At 40.6% G+C, this 18,513-nt stretch overlaps 1 protein-coding gene across 6 annotated transcripts in view; it reads left to right on the forward strand.

Moving 5' to 3' along the window:
- The window catches only part of SAP130 (Sin3A associated protein 130), a 71,692-nt gene that overhangs the window by 35,420 nt on the left and 17,759 nt on the right, over positions 1 to 18,513 (forward strand). For all 6 annotated transcript variants that reach the window (XM_061183003.1, XM_061183005.1, XM_061183006.1 and 3 more), the window contains 4 exons: positions 3,086 to 3,190; positions 11,261 to 11,619; positions 15,665 to 15,913; positions 16,098 to 16,223. In XM_061183003.1, coding sequence (XP_061038986.1) covers positions 3,086 to 3,190; positions 11,261 to 11,619; positions 15,665 to 15,913; positions 16,098 to 16,223 — 839 coding nt within the window. The remainder of the gene's footprint in view (positions 1 to 3,085; positions 3,191 to 11,260; positions 11,620 to 15,664; positions 15,914 to 16,097; positions 16,224 to 18,513) is intronic.

Below are 18,513 nucleotides of genomic sequence, written 5' to 3' on the forward strand. Positions count from 1 at the left end.
GGGCATCTCTCCAAAGCACCTGATTGCAGCCTGCCTCACCTCCGTGAGAACCGTGCCCCAGCTCTTCTGCCTCTCTCCTCCATCAGTTTTTTCTTGTTAGTGGATCCTTCACATGAAAAAGTATAAACTTGTTGTCATTTCTTCCACTTTGCTCTGCTCTCTAACCCATGTTTTTGCTCCTGTTTGCAGTGAAAATGAAGGCGTTGTCTCTATTTGCTAGCTCCACTTCTTCCAGTCTCTCTTTCTTTCAGCACTTTCACTGAAGTGTAGAAAACTGCACAGATGATGTATGTACAGTGTAATGAGTTAGCACAAACGTATAACTGCTGTATCGGTCAAGAAACAGAACATTACCAGCACTTTCTCCCAAAGATTACTAACCAGTTTTTCTTTTTACCCTATGGATTTGTTTTGCCTCTTTTTGAGCTCCCCTAGAATCATATACATTTTTTGTGTGAGTCCGTCTTCTTTCACTTGGTTTTGGGAGATTCATCCATGTTACTGCATATAATTGTAACTTTTTTTATGGTTATATAAAATGCCCTTGTCTGAGAATACCATAGTTTAACCATGATGGATATTTGGGTTATTTCCAGTTTAGGGCCATAATGTTACCCCAGACATCTTTGTGCATCACCTTTGATGCATCCATAAATGCAGTGCTGTTATGTACCTCGGAGGGGATTTGCTGGGATGTGGGCTGTGCTCATTTTCAGCTCCAGCAGGTAACGCCAGCAGTTTGTCCAGGTGTTTGTACCCATTTACACTCTCACCAGCAGTGGGGTCCTTGCCTTCATCATCATCGACGCTTGTTATTTGGCACTCTTTTTTAAGTTTGGTCATTCTGTGGGTTTATAGTAGTGTATCTCTTTAGGGGTTTGGAGGGCTTGTTTGTACTGAGGGATGGGGGGTTGAGTGGTCTTGCTTTTTTGTTTATTTCTTACTTTTTATTGTGGAAGGTTTAAACATAATACAAATTTGAACATCTGAATTTATACCCATTATTCAACTTCAGTTATTAACTTATCAGTTCATGTTTTATCTGTATGCCTATCCACCACCTTCCACCATATTATTTTGAAGCAAATCATAGGGAACACGTCATTTTGTTTGTACATATTTGTATATATTTCAGCATGTGTTTATTGAAATACATACTTTAAAAAAATGTAATAACCCCATAATGTTATCAAATATTTAGTCATTGTTCAAACTTCCAGTGATCTCAAATGTCACAAATTTTGTTTTGTTTTATATTATTTATTTGAATCTGTATTCTGATAAGGTACACACATTACGATTGGTCGATATGTCTATTAAGACTCTTCTAATATATGTTACCTCCATTTCTGTTTTCCTTGCAGTTTGTCTGTTGAAGAAACTTGGTCTTTTGTCCTGTAGAGTTTTCCTGTCCCCTCCCAACTCTCTCCCTGAATTTGTCGATTGCATCCCCATTCTGTTAGTTCCCTAGGGCTGCTATAACAAATTACCACAAGTTCGGTGGCTTCAAACAACAAAAGTTTATTCTCACAGTTCTGGTGACTAGAAGTCTGAAATCAACACGTCGGCAGGGTTGGTTCCTTCTGAACACTCTCGGAGGGTCCACTCCATGCCTTTCTTCCAGCTTCTGGCGGCTGTTGGCAGTCCTTTGTGTTGCTTCGCCTGTGGATGCGTCACTCCAGTCTCTGCTTCCATATCCACATGGCCTTCCCTCTGTGTCTGTGTGTCTCAAATCTCCCTCTCCTTTCTGTTAAAAGGATACCCATCATTGGATTTAGGACCTACCCTAAGTCTAGAATGATCTTATCTACTTAATTACATTGGCAAAGACCCTATTTTTTTTACATTCATAAGTACCAGGGATTAGGACTCGGATGGATCATGTTAGGGAACACAATTCAACCCACTACCCCCATTGCCTAGTTTCACTTGTTATTCTCTCCTCCACATTTTCTCTAAGTTGTTACTTGAATCTAAAGGCTTGGTTAAATTCACTTTTTCTCCCCTTTTGGCAAGACTCCTTCATAAGTTGGTGGTTTAGTCTTTTTATCAGGAGAAATACGCTGTGTGGAAGTCAACCTTTTTGAGATGTTAGCAGTCTTACGATCAGTGTCTGCATCCATTCATGATGAGGCATTGCAAAGCGGTACATTCTAGCCATTTTGTCTCAGACCGACTCTTCTAGCATTTGCTTGCACCGCTCTGCCAAAACTAAGCGTGTCAACATCACTTATGACTTCCACATTGCTAAGCTCCGGTAGTTAGTTGTCAGTCGGAGCCACGCATGGCCTCTACTGCGTGACAGTTGATCACTGGCTGCCTTGATCAGCTGTTTTCACTCAGTTCCTCAGGTCAGTATAAATACATAGGTACAATAATGATTGTAACTGCTAAACAGATTTAAATTTTATTTTATTTTTAAAATTTTTTTATTTATTTATGTTTATATATTTATTTATTTCTTTTTGGCTGTGTTGGGTCTTCATTGCTGTGTGTGGGCTTCCTCTAGTTGTGGTGAGGGGGGGCTGCTCTTCGTTGCAGTGCGCGGCCCTCTCATTGCGGTGGCTTCTCGTTGCGGAGCACAGGCTCTAGGTACGAGGGCGTCAGTAGTTGTGGCGTGTGGGCTCAGTAGTTGTGGCTCGTGGGCTCTAGAGCACAGACTCAGTGGTTGTGGCGCATGGGCTTAGTTGCTCCGCGGCATGGGGGATCTTCCCTGACCAGGGATTGAACCCGTGTCCCCTGCATTGGCAGGCGGATTCTTAACCACTGCGCCACCAGGGAAGTCCCTAAATTTTAATATTAAGTACAAAGGAGATGTGTAGGTAGAAGGTAGAAGAAGCAGGTAAAAGAGTCGCAATGGTTGCTTCCTGAAGAGAGACGGTCAGGAAGTGGGGAGGCAGGGGGAAGGGATCTGCTGTATGTTATTAAAAGGGTTTTAGTACTATTTGGTTTTTTAAATAATCTGCCTTCATTACTTTGATAAAATTTGAAAATCCATTAAAAAATACCTAGCCATAGGTACACTTAGCAAATGTGTAGTTCTTATCCTTTAATGCCGTCTGGGTTTGTCTCTTTACTCTTTCAGAATGGCAGTTCGGAAAACCCTCATTCCTCCTCAGCCTCCTGAAGTGGCTAGCCCTCGAGTGGAGAGCTCTATGCGGAGTACGTCTGGGTCGCCTAGGCCTGCAGGGTGAGCACATCATTGAGGACAGAAAAGTCTAATACATGCCGCAGACTTCACATCATTTGCCTCTAAAAAGAACCACTAGTGTGTGCATCTAAAAGAACCACTTTCTAGCTATGAGATCTGGACACGTTTCTCAACCTCTCTGATCCTTATTTACCTCATTTATGAAATGGGCATACTTATAACACCTGCCTCATAGGCTCCTTGTGTATTTAAACCACTTAGAACAGAGCCTGCCTCATAGTAAACACCCAGTTATTGTTGCTATCGAAAATGGCATCATGACAATAGTTAATACATTCTGTTTTCTTTATGCTTTATCTCCTTAATTCTAAAAGTAATATTTTGGAAAAGAAAATGAGACAATATAAAAATATTTAAGGTATAAAGAGAAAATCGTCCTATTCTCCACCCCCCTCTCCAGTCCCACTCCCCACAGTAATATTGATTGGTTAAAGTTTTGTTAAGCATCTTTCCACGTCTTTTTCTACATACACGTGTAGATAGGTTGATAGATTCTTAAAAACAGGATTTTGTTGATTGTTTTATATACTGCATTTTATACTTATATCTGTAATAGCTTACCATGTTAATATATTTAGATCTGCTTCTTCATAAAACTTAAAAAAAAATTTATGAATGCCATGTGTGTGCCAAGTATCATTTTAGAATCTGGGGATATAAGAGTGACTGAAATAAAGTGTCCATTCTCCTTAAGCTTACTATCTAGTGCGTGTAGAGAAATAATAAATATGTGAAGAAAAAGAAAACAGTGTAAACGGAATATAAGTGATGGGAGGAAGGGGTGATGACTTATAGAAAGGCCTCTCTGAGCAGAGGCTTTAAGAGCATGGAGGAATAAGCCACATGCTCCCTGATGTCAGACTATGTCAGGCAGAGGAAAGAGCAGGGACTAAGACTTTGAGGCAGGAGTATTTGCAGTCACCACTTTGTACATTAGTGCAGGAATGTGCAAATAACCACGTAAACGGAAACTGTGCATGGTTATTTATAATTGTTCTGTGACCTTAAAAACATTTGTGAAAGTATCAAAAATTCTCTTAACTGTCAGTTAAAATACATAGGGAAATGAAAAACATAGTAAAACTAAAATTTACTTAGTACACTGTAATTTGAACATCAGAAGCGCTGAGAATTAAAGTGTTTTATTTCTTTCTAAAAGCTAATCAAGTGGGAATTCCCTGGCGGTCCAGGGGTTAGGGCTCCACGCTTTCACTGCTGAGGGCCCAGGTTCAAACCCTGGTCGGGAACTAAGATCCCACAAGCTGTGCAGCATAGCCAAAAAAAAAAGAAAAAATAAATAAAAAAATAAAAGCTAATCAAGAGTACAGTTGGCCCTCTGTATCTAAGGGTTCCACATCTCGAGCATCCACAGGTATCCATGGATTTTTTTATCCGCGGGGGTGGGTATTAAGGGACGACTGTAGTTGGAACAGTGCTTCCCTTATTCACATTGAATAACTTATGATACAGAGCAAGAGTCCTTCTATGCTTTGGTGAATTGTCATACTCCTTTCTAAGTTTGGGTCTGCCCTGACATTTTATCCTGTCTTTTTTTTCTTTTGGCGCATTGGGTCTTCGTTACTGTGAGCGCGGGCTTCAGTAGTTGTGGCACGTGGGCTCAGTAGTTGTGGCGCACGGGCTTAGTTGCTCCACGACGTGTGGGATCTTCCCGGACCAGGGATCGAACCCGTGTCCCCTGCATTGGCAGGCGGATTTTTTTTTTTAAGAATTTATGCATTTATTTATTTATTTATTATTTTTTGGCTGTGTTGGGTCTTCGTTGCTGTGCGCAGGCTTTCTGTAGTTGCAGCGAGTGGGGGCTACTCTTCGTTGTGGTGCGCGGGTTTCTCATTGCAGTGGCTTCTCTTGTTGCGGAGCACGGGCTCTAGGTGCACGGGCTTCAGTAGTTGTGGCACACGGGACTCAGTAGTTGTGGCGCATGGGCTTAGTTGCTCTGCGGCCTGTGGGGTCTTCCCGGACCAGGGCTCAAACCCTTGTCCCCTGCATTGGCAGGCGGATTCTTAACCACTACGCCACCAGGGAAGTCCGGCAGGCGGATTCTTAACCACTGCGCCACCAGGGAAGTCCCTATCCTTTGTCTTTTCAGTGTTGTAAATTATTTCCAGAAGTTCCTTTAATGTGAGGTTGTTGCCAGCATCACTTCCAGGGACATCTTTATCCTTTTATCAAACCATCTGCCTTAACTAATCCTTGGAATCTGGGTGCACATTCCACAGCAGCATCTTTATCTGTGCTAGCAGCTTCACCAGATAGCTTCCATTAACCAAATCAATGCTGACTATTGACAAAATGAATGCAGCCTTTATTGGCTGTAAAAGGTTTTGGTTTTTTGGTTTTTTTAATCCTCCTTGTAATTTCCATCTTCTTTCAATGTGGCAGTTAATTCAACACTTTGGTCTGAGTGATTGGGTTGTTGTGGGGTTTTTTTTACAGCCTTCAATCCAAAATGGAAGTAAATACTCTGTTTCACTATAGTGGCTTACTGATCCTACTGCAGTTTCAACTAAAAGATGATATGAAGTGACTTTACCACCTTTTTTATGTTCATTGGACTTTCTCAGTGTGGTCCATGCCATAGCTTCATACAAGCCTAGGTCTCATCCTGAATTATCTTTGCTGTTGCCATTTTCAGATCTTCTAATCACATCCCATTTTACTTCTAGATTTATCACATTTTTTTCCTGTGTTTTCATCGCTGTTGGCCAGTTCTCTTTCAGTCGTTCATTTTTGTAAAATTTCACCTGGGCTTATCACTAGGAAACTAGACAGCACAACTACACACTTTGCTGTCTGCATGAACTGAGCAGTAGATGTGCAGTCATCAACCAGTCAACAACATACTGCAAAAGAAGTGATGTGTGATGTGCATGTCTGTAAGTTACAGAGTGATTTGTGGACTGAAGAGCTAGTAGCAAAGTTTGCACTTTATGAAGTTACTCACAGTTAATAAATATACTGTAGTAACTGAAATTCAAACAGTGTTGGCGGGGGACTGGGGGAATACAGTTACATGTATGTATGTGAAAGTCACACATATCAGTGTTGTGCGAAGTAAGCACTGTCTGTGTAGGAATAAACAAGGAGCAGCAAGGGAGAGCAGCCTAGAATGAGGGGCAGGGTTGTACAAAATGGTTCAGAGATAACAGTGAGAGCCAGATTATGTTTACAGGGCTTTGTGGGCCATTCAAAATCTTTCGCATTTTATTTTGAGTGAGACAGGAGTGCCATCAGAGGGCTAAGGCATAGGAGTGACATGATTTGACTTATTTCTAAAAGGATTGCTCTGGCTGCTGTGCTGAGAATCAACTGCAAGAAGACTAGAGTGGAAGCAGTGAGACCAAGTAAGAGATGATAAAACCTTAGACTCTCTTTATGACTCGGACCAGCATGGAGGTAGTAAAAGTCTTCAGAAGAGTTCAGATTCGCAATATTATTGAAGGTACAGCTGTCGGAATTTTCTGAGTGGAGAGAAAGGGAAGGAGGCAATGATAGCTACCAATTTTTGCCTGAGCAACTACAGATAAGGAATTACCCTTTCTGAAGTGAGAAATAGCAAGGGGGAAATCAGGAGTTTACTTTTAGATATTTTATTTTGAGATATCCAAGTGGTTAAACACACCCAAGTGGAGATGTCACGTGCATAGCTGGATATATATTTCTGAAGTATGTACAATTCTGGAATTGAAGATAGAGGTCCATGCTGATGATTAAGATTTGGGAATTAAAGCAGGTACCGGCATACCTTGTTTTATGGCGCTTCACAGATACTGCATTTTTTACAAATTGCAGGTTTATGGCAACCCTACATCAAGCAACTCTATCAGTGCCATTTTTTTTTTTTTTTCAGCATTTGCTTACTTTGTGTCTCTATGTCACATTTTGGTAATTCTCACCGTATTTCAAACTTTTTCGTTATTGTTATATCCGCTATAGTGATCTGTAATCAGTGATTTCTGATGTCACTGCTGTGATTCCCTGAAGGCTCAGATGATGGTTAGCTTTTTATAGCAAAAATGTATTTTTTTACAATTAAGGCATGTATATTGTGTTTCTTTAGGCATAATGCTGTTGCACACTTAATAGACTACAGTATAGTGTAAACATAACTTTTACATGCACTGAGCAACCAAAAAATTTGTGTGACTCGCTTTATTACGATATTCATTTTATTGCAGTGGTCTGGAGCCAAGCCTGCATTATCTCTGAGGTATGTTGTATGTATGCTTTAACACCATTGAGAGTGGAAAAGCTCCCATTGACAGTGAGTATAAATAGAGAAGTGGTACAAGGACCACACCTTAGGACATAGCCATCTTTAGAGGTCAGGAAAGTGCAAAACCAGAAAAGGAGACTGTATTCCTGTACTGTGTGATGTTCCCAGATAGGCTGGTGCCATAATTAAGTCCTCAGTTAATGAACATTTAAGTTATTTCCATTTATCACTGTAATAAACATTACTACAGTGAATCTCATTATCTATCATTGAGCCTCGTGGCAAACATTTCTCAGGGATAGATTTCTGGAAGTAGCATTGATGGGTCAAAGTAAATGTGCAGTTTAAATTCTGATTTCCAGTCACTCTACCTTTTTACATGCTTAGAAGATATGTGTTCCCATTTCCTGCACATTCTTGCCAACACCAGATATTAAATTTTGCAAACGTAATACACTTATTTTCAGTTGTTTAAGATTTTTTTTTTTAAACAGAGCAGCATATGGAGTTACTTTTAAAGTGGTAGAAAAAAAGTAGTTCATGAAGGTGAAGAGCACACCGTGATGTATCAATACAAAAGTTTATCCCATGTGAGCAAAACATGCAGAAACTTGGGTGAGGAGGGGCTGTTGCAGACTCTTTCCTGGGCTTAGTATGATTCAGAGAAGCTGTGGGGTGGGCCCCACACAGGCACCCAGGCTGGCCTTTTTTTGCAGTTGGCAGTCTGTTTCTGTGGCACCTGAAAGAAGAGAGGATTTGGATTGTGAAAAACAACCAGCTGAAAGAGCAGTTTTCCTACCCTCCCACGCCCAAGGAGTCTCACGTAAATGGCTGTTTCTTGGAATAGCCCAACTCATTTACCGACGAGTAATAACAGAAGGATTGATGGGAAAATAAGTTTAAAAAGTAGGAAAAAAGCAACAAAATATACTAGTTTGTTCACTGAGAACACTCACCAGAAAAACATTTACAGGGGACAGATGAAATTTATAACAGAATATTTGACTGTGAATAGAAATAGCCACCACTTTTATGAAACAAAACACAAGGATGAAATACAAAGACTCCCAAGAATAAATGAGAAAACACAAAGAGATGACACATGAGTGGACAGAATTCAGTAAAGATTTAGAAGAAACCATCACAGAATGAAGTACAGTTAAAACAGAAAACAGTGTAGGCATAGAGGATGGAAATGAAAAAAGTAAACAAAAATTTTAAAAGAAAACAAAAACCATACAGAACACGCTGTGATACAAGTAAGATCAAACATATACATCAGCGTCTCTGAAATCAATATATAACTTTAAATTGACTGCATGTTAATATCTTATCATTAAATAATGTATTTTTAAGTTGTTCACAAAATATTGGTGTATTGTATGGTGTTGGCAACTTAGATTCAATGAAATACTGAAATAGAGTGGTGTTGTGTAGAGATGGTAGTGGGTAGAGTGCAGTTGCTGAGTTGCATTGTACATGTATATTTTTAGTTTTATAAGAAACCTCCAGGGCTTCCCTGGTGGCGCAGTGGTTGGGAGTCTGCCTGCCAATGCAGGGGACATGGGTTCGTGCCCCAGTCTGGGAGGATCCCACATGCCTCAGAGCAACTAAGCCCATGCACTGCAGCTGCTGAGCCTGTGCTCTGGAGCCCGCGAGCCACAACTACTGAAGCCCCCGCGCCTAGAGCCGGTGCTCTGCAGCAAGAGAAGCCACCACAATGGGAAGCCTGCACACTGCAGCGAAGAGTGGCCCCCACTCGCCACAGCTAGAGAGGGCCCGTGTGCAGCAACAAACACCCAACACAACCAAAAATAAAAATAAATAAATACATAAATGAATAAAAATAAATTTATAAAAAAAAAAAAAGAAACCTCCAAACTGTTTTCCAGGGTAACTGGACCATTTAAAATTCATACCTGCAACATAGGAGATCCTTTTATTATACAACCCTGCTAAACTCATTTATTAGTGTTAGAAGGTTTTTTGTAGAAATAGTTGCTCCACATTCTTTCCTGCAGTGTGCTTATTAGCCATCTGAATATTTTCTTTAGCTAATTGTTCATTATTCATGTGTTGTGCCCATTTTTAATGGGATTATTTGTTTTCTTAGTGTTGAGTTTACAGACTTCTTTATATTTTCTAAATATAACTCCTTTATTAGATATGTGTTTTGTTTTCGTTGTTTTAACCATCTTAAGTGTATATTTTAGCGGTATTAAGCATATTCCCAGTGCTGTGCAACCAATCTCCAGATATTTTTCATCTTGCAAAACTGCAGCTGTATACCTGTTTTACAACAACTCCCCATTGTCTCTCATCTCAGCCCCTGGAAACCACCATTCTGCTTTCTTTTTTCAGTGAATTTGACTACTCTAGGTAGCGCATATAAATGGAGTCCTACAGTACGGTCACCCCTCGGTACCCTCTCGGGGCATTGGTTCCATGACCTGCACCCCTGCATATATCAAAATCCATGGAAGTTCAAGTCCCTTGTATAAAATGGCATAGTACTTTCATGTAACCTACGCATCTCCAGATTACTTACAATACCTAATACAGCGTAAATGCTGTGTAAATAGTAGCCAGCATGCACCAAGTTCAAGTTTTGCTTTTTGGAACTTTCTGGAATTTTTTGTCCCTAAATATTTTCCATTCACTGCTGGTTGAATCTGCAGATGTGGAGCCTGCAGGTATAGAGGGCCGACTATATTTTTGTGATTGGCTTATTTTACTTAGCATAATATTCTCAGATATATGCAGTATGTGCTTTGCAGATATATTTTTCAGTCTCTGCCTTGTCTTTTCAATCTCTCACAATGGTCTTTAGCAAAGCAAAAGTTGTTAATTTTGACGAAGCCCAATTTATCAGTTTTTTGTGCTTTTGGTATCATGTCTAAGAACTCCAGTCATAAAAGTTTTATAGTTTTACATTTTTACATTTAGATTTATGATCCTTGTTTAGTTCATTTTTGTATATGGTGTGAGGTTTTGGTCAATATTGAATTTTTTGCCTATATAAGTCCTGTTACTTGGGGCCTTGAACTTGAGGGGTATTGTCTTGTGTTGCTTTTGATATTCTAAATTTTCAGCAGTAGTATATAAATTTTCAGCAGCAGCAATATAAATCAGTAAAGCTTTACAGCTGTCAAGTGAAATATTTTACTTAAAAAAATGTTTGAGAAGAATTTGTAATGACATCGATGACTTCTTATAAAACTGAAAAAAGTAGAATATACATTTTTGAAGACTGTATTTGTAGTTACTTTAGATGTCTGGAGTATTTCTGGTAAAACATACTGGAATGTTGTGGTGACCCTGGGTAGAGGGCTGGGTGTTCGAAGTGGAGGGAAGTTATTCTCAATTTGTATTCTTTTCGATCTTTTCCATGTGCATGAGTTTCCTGTTTTATAAGAAGTAGGTTTACAAATGACATATGAAGTGTGAGTGTAGTTGTTATTAAAAAAAAAAAAAACCTCCTAAGGCAACATATGCAGTAATGAATTCTTGGAGGGAAAAATACAGCATTGTAATGAAACTTGGTTGTCTTTCAGTGATGTGACTTTGATTTCTTTAAAATGTTCCCTTTTTTCTAAGTTAATTTTATTACTGCCTATAAAAACGATGGGGATGGTTCTGAAACTTGAATTCCCTTTAAAAGTTACCTTAAAGTTCAACTTTTAAAATCAAGGAATAGAGTTTTAGTTGTGCTGTGTGTTGTACAAAAAGAATTGGACAAATATTCACCTTCTGAGATGATGCAGGTTAAGGCAGTTTTCTGTGTTTGCTACATCATCTTTGCTTTTGTGTTTCAGTGCCAAACCCAAGTCAGAGATCCACGTATCGATGGCCACTCCAGTCACTGTGTCTGTGGAGACCATGTCCAATCAAAATAATGATCAGCCCACCGTTGCAGTCCCACCCACCGCTCAGCAGCCTCCACCAGCCATTCCAACTATGATTGCAGCAGCTAGCCCCCCGTCACAACCAGCGGTTGCCCTTCCAACCATTCCTGGAGCAGTTCCCGTCACTCCACCCATCACCACCATTGCCACTGCCCCTCCACCGCCAGTGGCTGTGGGCAGCAGTCTCTCCTCCGTTTTGGGCCCTCCTGTACCTGAGATAAAAGTTAAAGAAGAAGTGGAACCAGTGGACATCATGAGGCCAGTTTCTGGTAAGTTCATTCACGGTATACTCTTTGCTGGCAGTTGCTTCTTCCCCTTTTCCTAACTCTCCTCAGAGTCCAAACTCTTGTGTGACCCTCAGCCAGGAAGCCTGAGCCTTGATGCCCATTTGAAATTTGTATTTCATTGGTTTTTAATAAATAGAAGAAAGCATTACGCTCCTTTTGAAAACTAAAACCATATTGCTGCCCTTTTGTAGTTAATTTTCTAACCAAAATCATGAAAAAGATTATTATTTCCCCAAGAATATCTTTAAACATAGCTTCTTGTATTCATTAAGAAAATGTTGCCATGTAAAAGGGGTTCACAATACAATCATAGCTAAGTGCTGATTAGTTTACAGTGTATTCCCTGCCAGTTTTTGTTGCCTTGTGTATGCAATAAAGTAAGATTTGTGTTGTAGAAAGTAGTCTCTTGATAAATTTATTTGTGATTAGTAAAATCTCAAAACTACCATTATCCCCTCCCTCTTCTCAACTCTAAACTTCTAGTTTGTAAAAGGCAGGTCACTATAAAGGTTTTCTTTTTGTTTGTTTAGTTTTCTGTTATTTTAATAACTTATGTGGAATCTTATTTTTCCTGACTACAAAAGTAACATTCAGTGTATGAAGTTTATAAAATACAGACAAAGCCAAAGTGGAAAACAAGTCAGTTTGTCCCATAGTTACCCAGTATTACCCTCTTACCATTTCGGCGTGAAGGCCCCCATCTCCGATGCCATCTGTTCAGTTATGAGGTGTGGTCATGCTATGTCTACAGTTTTTAAACCTGCTGTGTATTTATTTGCTTATTTATTTTCATTTTATTATGCCAGGAAATATCCTTCTATGGCACCCATATTTAGCCTCAGCACTTCCGTTGAAAGGTACTGTGGATAACCCTGGAGGGGAAAGGAAATGGTCTCACTTTTGCTGTTCATCTGCTCTTTCAACGTTCTGGATACTTCCTCTTAACCTCTCGGTACTAGGAAGTTGGCAGTAGTCCTTCCTCAAACTGTAAGGCTCTGCACCGGCCTTTGTCCTGTAGGGCTCTTCACCAGGCACTGATGATACAACCTTGTACAAAACAAGCACAACGCCATCCTCTTGGAGCTTACCTTCTAGCAAGGGCGACAGACGGTAAAATGAAGTAGAGACAAAGTGTAAGGGAAAGTTAGGGCTGGAGCTGTGATTTTTAAGAACGTTTTAAAGGGAGGGCCTTACTGAGGAAATGATCTTTGAGCAGAGACATTAAAGAGATGAAATGCTGGCCATGAGGATATCTGGAAAAAGATCATTTCAGACCAAGAGAGCAGTAAATGTAAAAGCCTGGTGTGCTCAAAGAATAGCAGAGGCAACGGTAGATGGAGCTCAGTAAGTGAGGGGAGCGGGACAGACAAGTTCAGAGAAACGGGGTCAAGACTGCGAGAGCCTGTGGGCCACTGTAAGGCCTTCGGCTTTGCTGAGGGAGGTGGGAGCTCTTAGAGGGTTCCGAGCAGAAGAGAGACTTGAGCTCACTTCCATTTTTAACAGACCACTCTGGCTGCTCTGTGGGAAAAAGACTGGGAACAAGGGTGGAATTAGCGAGATGTGTTTAGAGGCTGCTGCATTAATTGCAGGGACCAGTGAAGGTTTCAGCCAGGGTAGTAGCAGTACCAGTAGTATGACGTGGTGAGAGTCTAGATATATTATTGAAGTAGAACTGAGAGGATTTCTTTATTAAGGTGGAATGTTGTGTGTGAGGAACAGCATCGGAGGCTATAAAGTTTTTGGTCTTAGTGTATGGAAGCATAGCGTTGCTGGCAGCTGAGGTAGGGGAGGGTGCAGGGGCTCTCCATTGTGTAAGGAGAGATTAGGAGTTAGTTTTTGATCTTACCCATTAAGTTAGATCTTAATGGATAAGATCGTCTGAGGAGTGAGCACGATAAGAAGCGGAAGCCGTTGAGAACCGAGCCCTGGGGCACCGCAGCGTCTTGAGGAGGGGGAGGAGGCTGAGGGGAGGGGCCAGAGTGATCGGGATAAAGCGTGGAGCATGACGTCCTAGAGAGCCAGGACAAGGGTCACGGCTGATGAGAGACCAAGCAAGGTAAGCACTGAGCAGGACCATTGGATTTAGCAGTACGAAGGTCATGCAGATCTTGAGAAGAGCAGTTTCCACATGATGATATTGGCCACAGCATGCTGGGGAGTGGGTTCAAGAGAAAGCTGGGAAATAACTATTAGAGACGGTGAGTATAAACAGCACTTGAGGAGTTTGTTATAAAGCGCTAGAAAAAAGAAGGGCAATAATCTGAAGGGAAATGATGCCAGGAGGAAGTTATTTTTAAGACAGGACAAATGAGTTTTGTATGTTAATGGGAGTGATCCAGTAGAGGGGAAAGAAGTGATGATGCAGGAAAAAGAGATGACTTCCTGGAGCGATGTCTGAGGAGGTGAGAGTGGGTGGGACCTATTGTGTATGTGAAGGAATCTGTGTCTGCTGAAATCACAGAGAGAAAGGAAGTGCCTGGTCACAATGCATGTAAGCGGGTATAGCTGGTGGGAATTTATGGACATTTCCTTCTGATTATTTCTGTATTTTCCAGTAAGATAGAAAGCAGGGTCATAGCTGAGGGTCAGGGTGGTATAGGAGGTGTTGAGGGTGAATGGACTTGGCAGATGTGGGAGGATCGTCCAGCAGCAAGGGCCTGCTCGAGGTCAGCGAGCATGCTAACAGGACACCTGTGCCCGTTGCTGTGTGTTTTTTTCTGGCTACACTCAGCTGCACAGGTGCAAACTGGTTGGAGAGTTGGATTTAACCTGTTGTGCTTTTTGCTCAGTGAGTACAGTGAAGCAAAAGAAAGGACAATAAATGAATAAAGTGAATAAAATTGATGGGAGAATTAAAACCCAGTGATAGGAGAGAGTGGACATTTGAGGGATGAGTGACAGCAAATAAGTGGTATGATTAATGGATAATAGTTCCTAATGGGATCTAGGAATTGTTGGAGGTAAGTTACTAAGAGAAGTGACCTAGAAAGATAGTTGGGCTATCTTTGGGCTGGAAAGTCAGGTGCTAGAAACTGAGATGTGATGACAAAGTGAAGGGTATGACTATTGGGAGTGGGTGGCTGAGGAAGGGTGGAGGGAAAGGATAGGCCAAGGATATATGGTATAGAAGAGTTGAGGAGAACTTTTCTCGTGCTTTGCGAGTCCCCAGATACATGATCCATACAAGCCCAAACAAATGATGTTAACATTGTACTAAGCATGCTGCTTATCTGGGGGCAGTGGACTGCGGTAGTTAAATAGTCCAGGCTCCGAAGCCAGACTGCCTCTGTCAGCTCCCAGCTGTCCCACTTCCTACTTGTGTGATTTGTGCCATGTTTTCTCATCTTTAAATTGGGGCATAATATAATGCCTACTTACTCAGATTACTTTTAAGATTATATGAGTTAATGGGTTATCTCCTAGAAATCAATGCTCAAAGGCTTGAAAAACAGTGGCTTGAACATGTAAGGTTTTATTGTCTCCCTTGAAGCGAATCCTGAGGCAGACAGCCCAGGCATGGTATGTGGACTCCATAAAATCATTAGGGATCCAGGCTCCTATCACCCCTAGCATTTGACCCTCATGCTCTTGATTCAAGATAGCCGCCGGAACGCCAGCTGTCCTATCTGAGTTCCAGGGTCACAGGAAGAAGACGAGTGGGTCATGCCTTCTTTCTTTTAAGGAAACTTCTTAAAAGTGCTACAGAGCACTTGTATTTTCATTTCAAAAGGCCACAGTGAACTGTAAGGGAGACTAGTAAATATGGTCTTCCAGCCAAGTGACAGTGTGCCCATTTCAAAGTGAGGGGTGCTGGTGCGAAGGGAGGTGCAGATGTGCGGTGTTAGAAAGCAGTTGGCAGCCTCTGCCACAGCTGGAGTGCTTAGCATGGTGCTGGGCATGTCGGAAGACTCCGTAAGTGTTAGCTCTCTTTCCTGTCTTCCTCATCGTTCTCACTGATGGAAATCAAGTGACACTTTCCACTGTGTTTGGGCTCTCATGCATGTGTGCACCCTTTTTCCTATGACAGCAGTTCCCCCCCTGGCTACCAACAGTGTGTCTCCGTCTCTTGCATTGCTGGCTAACAACCTGTCCATGCCTACAAGTGACCTACCACCCGGTGCTTCGCCAAGGAAAAAGCCTCGGAAGCAGCAGCACGTGATTTCAACAGAAGAAGGGGATATGATGGAGACAAACAGCACTGATGATGAGAAGTCCACTGCCAAGAGTCTTCTGGTGAAGGCAGAGAAGCGCAAGTCTCCTCCCAAGGAGTACATCGGTAATGCTCACTTGAGCTAAATTTTGTCACGAGAAGCTTCCCACTTAAGTCAGGGGTCCCATCCCTGAGGCTGTTTACATAGCCAGATTTCACTTACGGCTCACCTGCAGGAATTGTACCAGGAAGATTGTTGCAAATAGATAGTAAGCTATTTAATGTCTTCTTTTTCTTCTCTTTTGAATAGATGAAGAAGGTGTGAGGTATGTCCCAGTGCGTCCAAGACCTCCCATTACTTTGCTCCGTCACTATCGGAACCCCTGGAAAGCTGCATACCACCACTTTCAGCGGTACAGTGACGTCCGGGTCAAAGGTCAGTTTCCCCAGAAATGTTTGGTGTTAACACTTGCAATGGGTCTTTCACTCAGCTATATTGAAATCACAGTAGAATAGAAAAACAGAATCACAGTTTCCCAGTTTTAAAAAGAACCGTAAGTTTTTGTTATAAAATCTCAAGACTTTATTGTTTAACTTAGACAGACTATACAGTTGAGCATAAAATTTGGAAAATTATCCTTTGCCTCAGAAAGCTATGTGTACTTTCCTGGAAACACAGTCTAATGAATAAATGACAACATGTGTTGCCAGCTCCCCAAGTGGTCACAGATGACCTCTTCAGCCCTCAAAGTAGTTGAGGAAGAGCTATACTAGACTGTTACTGGACATGGTCCACAGTAGTTCCAGGATGCTCAGATATACATGTGTGATAAGCCCCAGGAAGTGTATTTTCCAAAAGACCTTTTGTTCAACATATGTGAAGCTCTTGGAATGGTCCAGTGCAAGCACTCAGTGAATGTTTTTGTGGTTTTGAACTTGAGAATAACATTCTCATAAACCCACTTACAATAAAAATGTCTGATAGTACTTTGCAAATATCTGCAAATATTTCTATGGATAGACTTCGTGTCATTAATCTCAAGTATAATCATTGCACAAAGAAGTGTAAGTTTTCAGGGAATTGGTCATATTTCCCATTCCCTCAAATAAACTTTACTTGGAAGCTTCCTTGAAGCCTCAAGATGAGTCTGAGTTGGATGGTACTGACTAATGCCTATCAGCAGGAGTGAAGGTCCTGACAGTTCACTATCTGAATGGAAGTATAGAGGTGGCTGCACTGCCCAGCTTTTCTTCCTCACAAGTACACTCTGAGGATTGAAAAGAGGGTGAGATTTCGAAAGAGAAATCAGAATGTTGGCCTTTGGTGGAAGCAGGATATGAGCCACCAAACATTTCTTCACACCACAGGAATTCCATATCGTAGCAGGAAAATATTTACAGTTTTCCCTGGTAACATTTTAAGCCATAAAAGATTCTTATTGCTTATTGGAACTCACTCTTCAAGAGCTATCTCAAGAAAGATTATTTGACAGCTGAAAATACTGATGATTCCGAAATCTTCTGTTTGGATATGTACATATTTATCACCTTGTGCCAAGTCTCTTGACTATTAAACTTCAATTGAACTGTTTTGCCTAAGCTTTAAAGTCATATTCATACAAAGAAATAAAGATGGAGTACTAAAAACAGGTAATTCACAGGGAGGAAAGAAAAGAGAAATAGGGGAATAATAAGCACAGAAAACAAACAGAAAGCAAATAATAACATGGCAGGCTTAGCCTTACATATCAGTAATTACCTTAAATGTAAATAGTCTGAAAGTACCAATTAAAACACAGATGGGCAGAGAGGATAAAAAAAAAGATCCAACTATATTATGTCTGTAAGAAACTTCAGATACAGTGTGTCAGTAGAGTGACAGTAAAAGGGTGGAAAAATATGTACAATACAAAAACAATAAAAAACGAGTAGTTATAGTAATATCAAATAAAAGTAAACTTCAGAGGAAAGGAAATTACTAGAAATGAAAAAAGGCATTACATACTGATTAAAAATATATAGGCAACAAAAATCGAGAGCTTCAGAATATATGAAGCAAAAACAGCTGAAAGGAGTAGTAGGCAAACGTGCAGTCATAGTTAGAACTTCAACACCCTCTTCTCGGCAGTTGATAGAAGTACTTGACAGAAAATCAGCAAGGATATACAAGAAATGAACACCACGAACCAACATCTAGTAGACATTATAGGACACTCGAACTGCAGCAGAATACATATTTTCTCAAGTGTACACAGAACATATAAAGACAGACCATATTTAGGATCATAAACCTCAACGAATTAGGGAGAATTGAAATCATACAGAAAAATATAAAGTATCTTCATTGACCATAATGGAATCAAACTAGAAACCAGTGACAGATAAAACCTCCAAGCCATGGATTAAGCAACACACTTATAAATAATGGGTCAAAGAGGAAGTCTAAAGGGAAGTTTTTAAAAATACTTAAAACTGAATGAAAATAAAAGAACAACATACCAAAATATGTGGAAGGCAACTAAAGCAGTGCCAACAGGAAAATCTATAGCACTAAATGTTTATATCAAAACAGAGGAGGAAATATCTCAATCACAGTTTCTACATCAAAAAACGAGATAAAGAACAACATAAACTCAAAGCAGGTACACGGAAGAAAATAGTGAAGATAGCAGAAATCAGTGAAATTGAAAACAGAAAATAATAAAATGAAAAAGCTAATTCTTTAA

The sequence above is a fragment of the Eubalaena glacialis genome, chromosome 1 (genome assembly GCF_028564815.1).
Source record: "Eubalaena glacialis isolate mEubGla1 chromosome 1, mEubGla1.1.hap2.+ XY, whole genome shotgun sequence".
NCBI lineage: Eukaryota > Metazoa > Chordata > Mammalia > Artiodactyla > Balaenidae > Eubalaena > Eubalaena glacialis.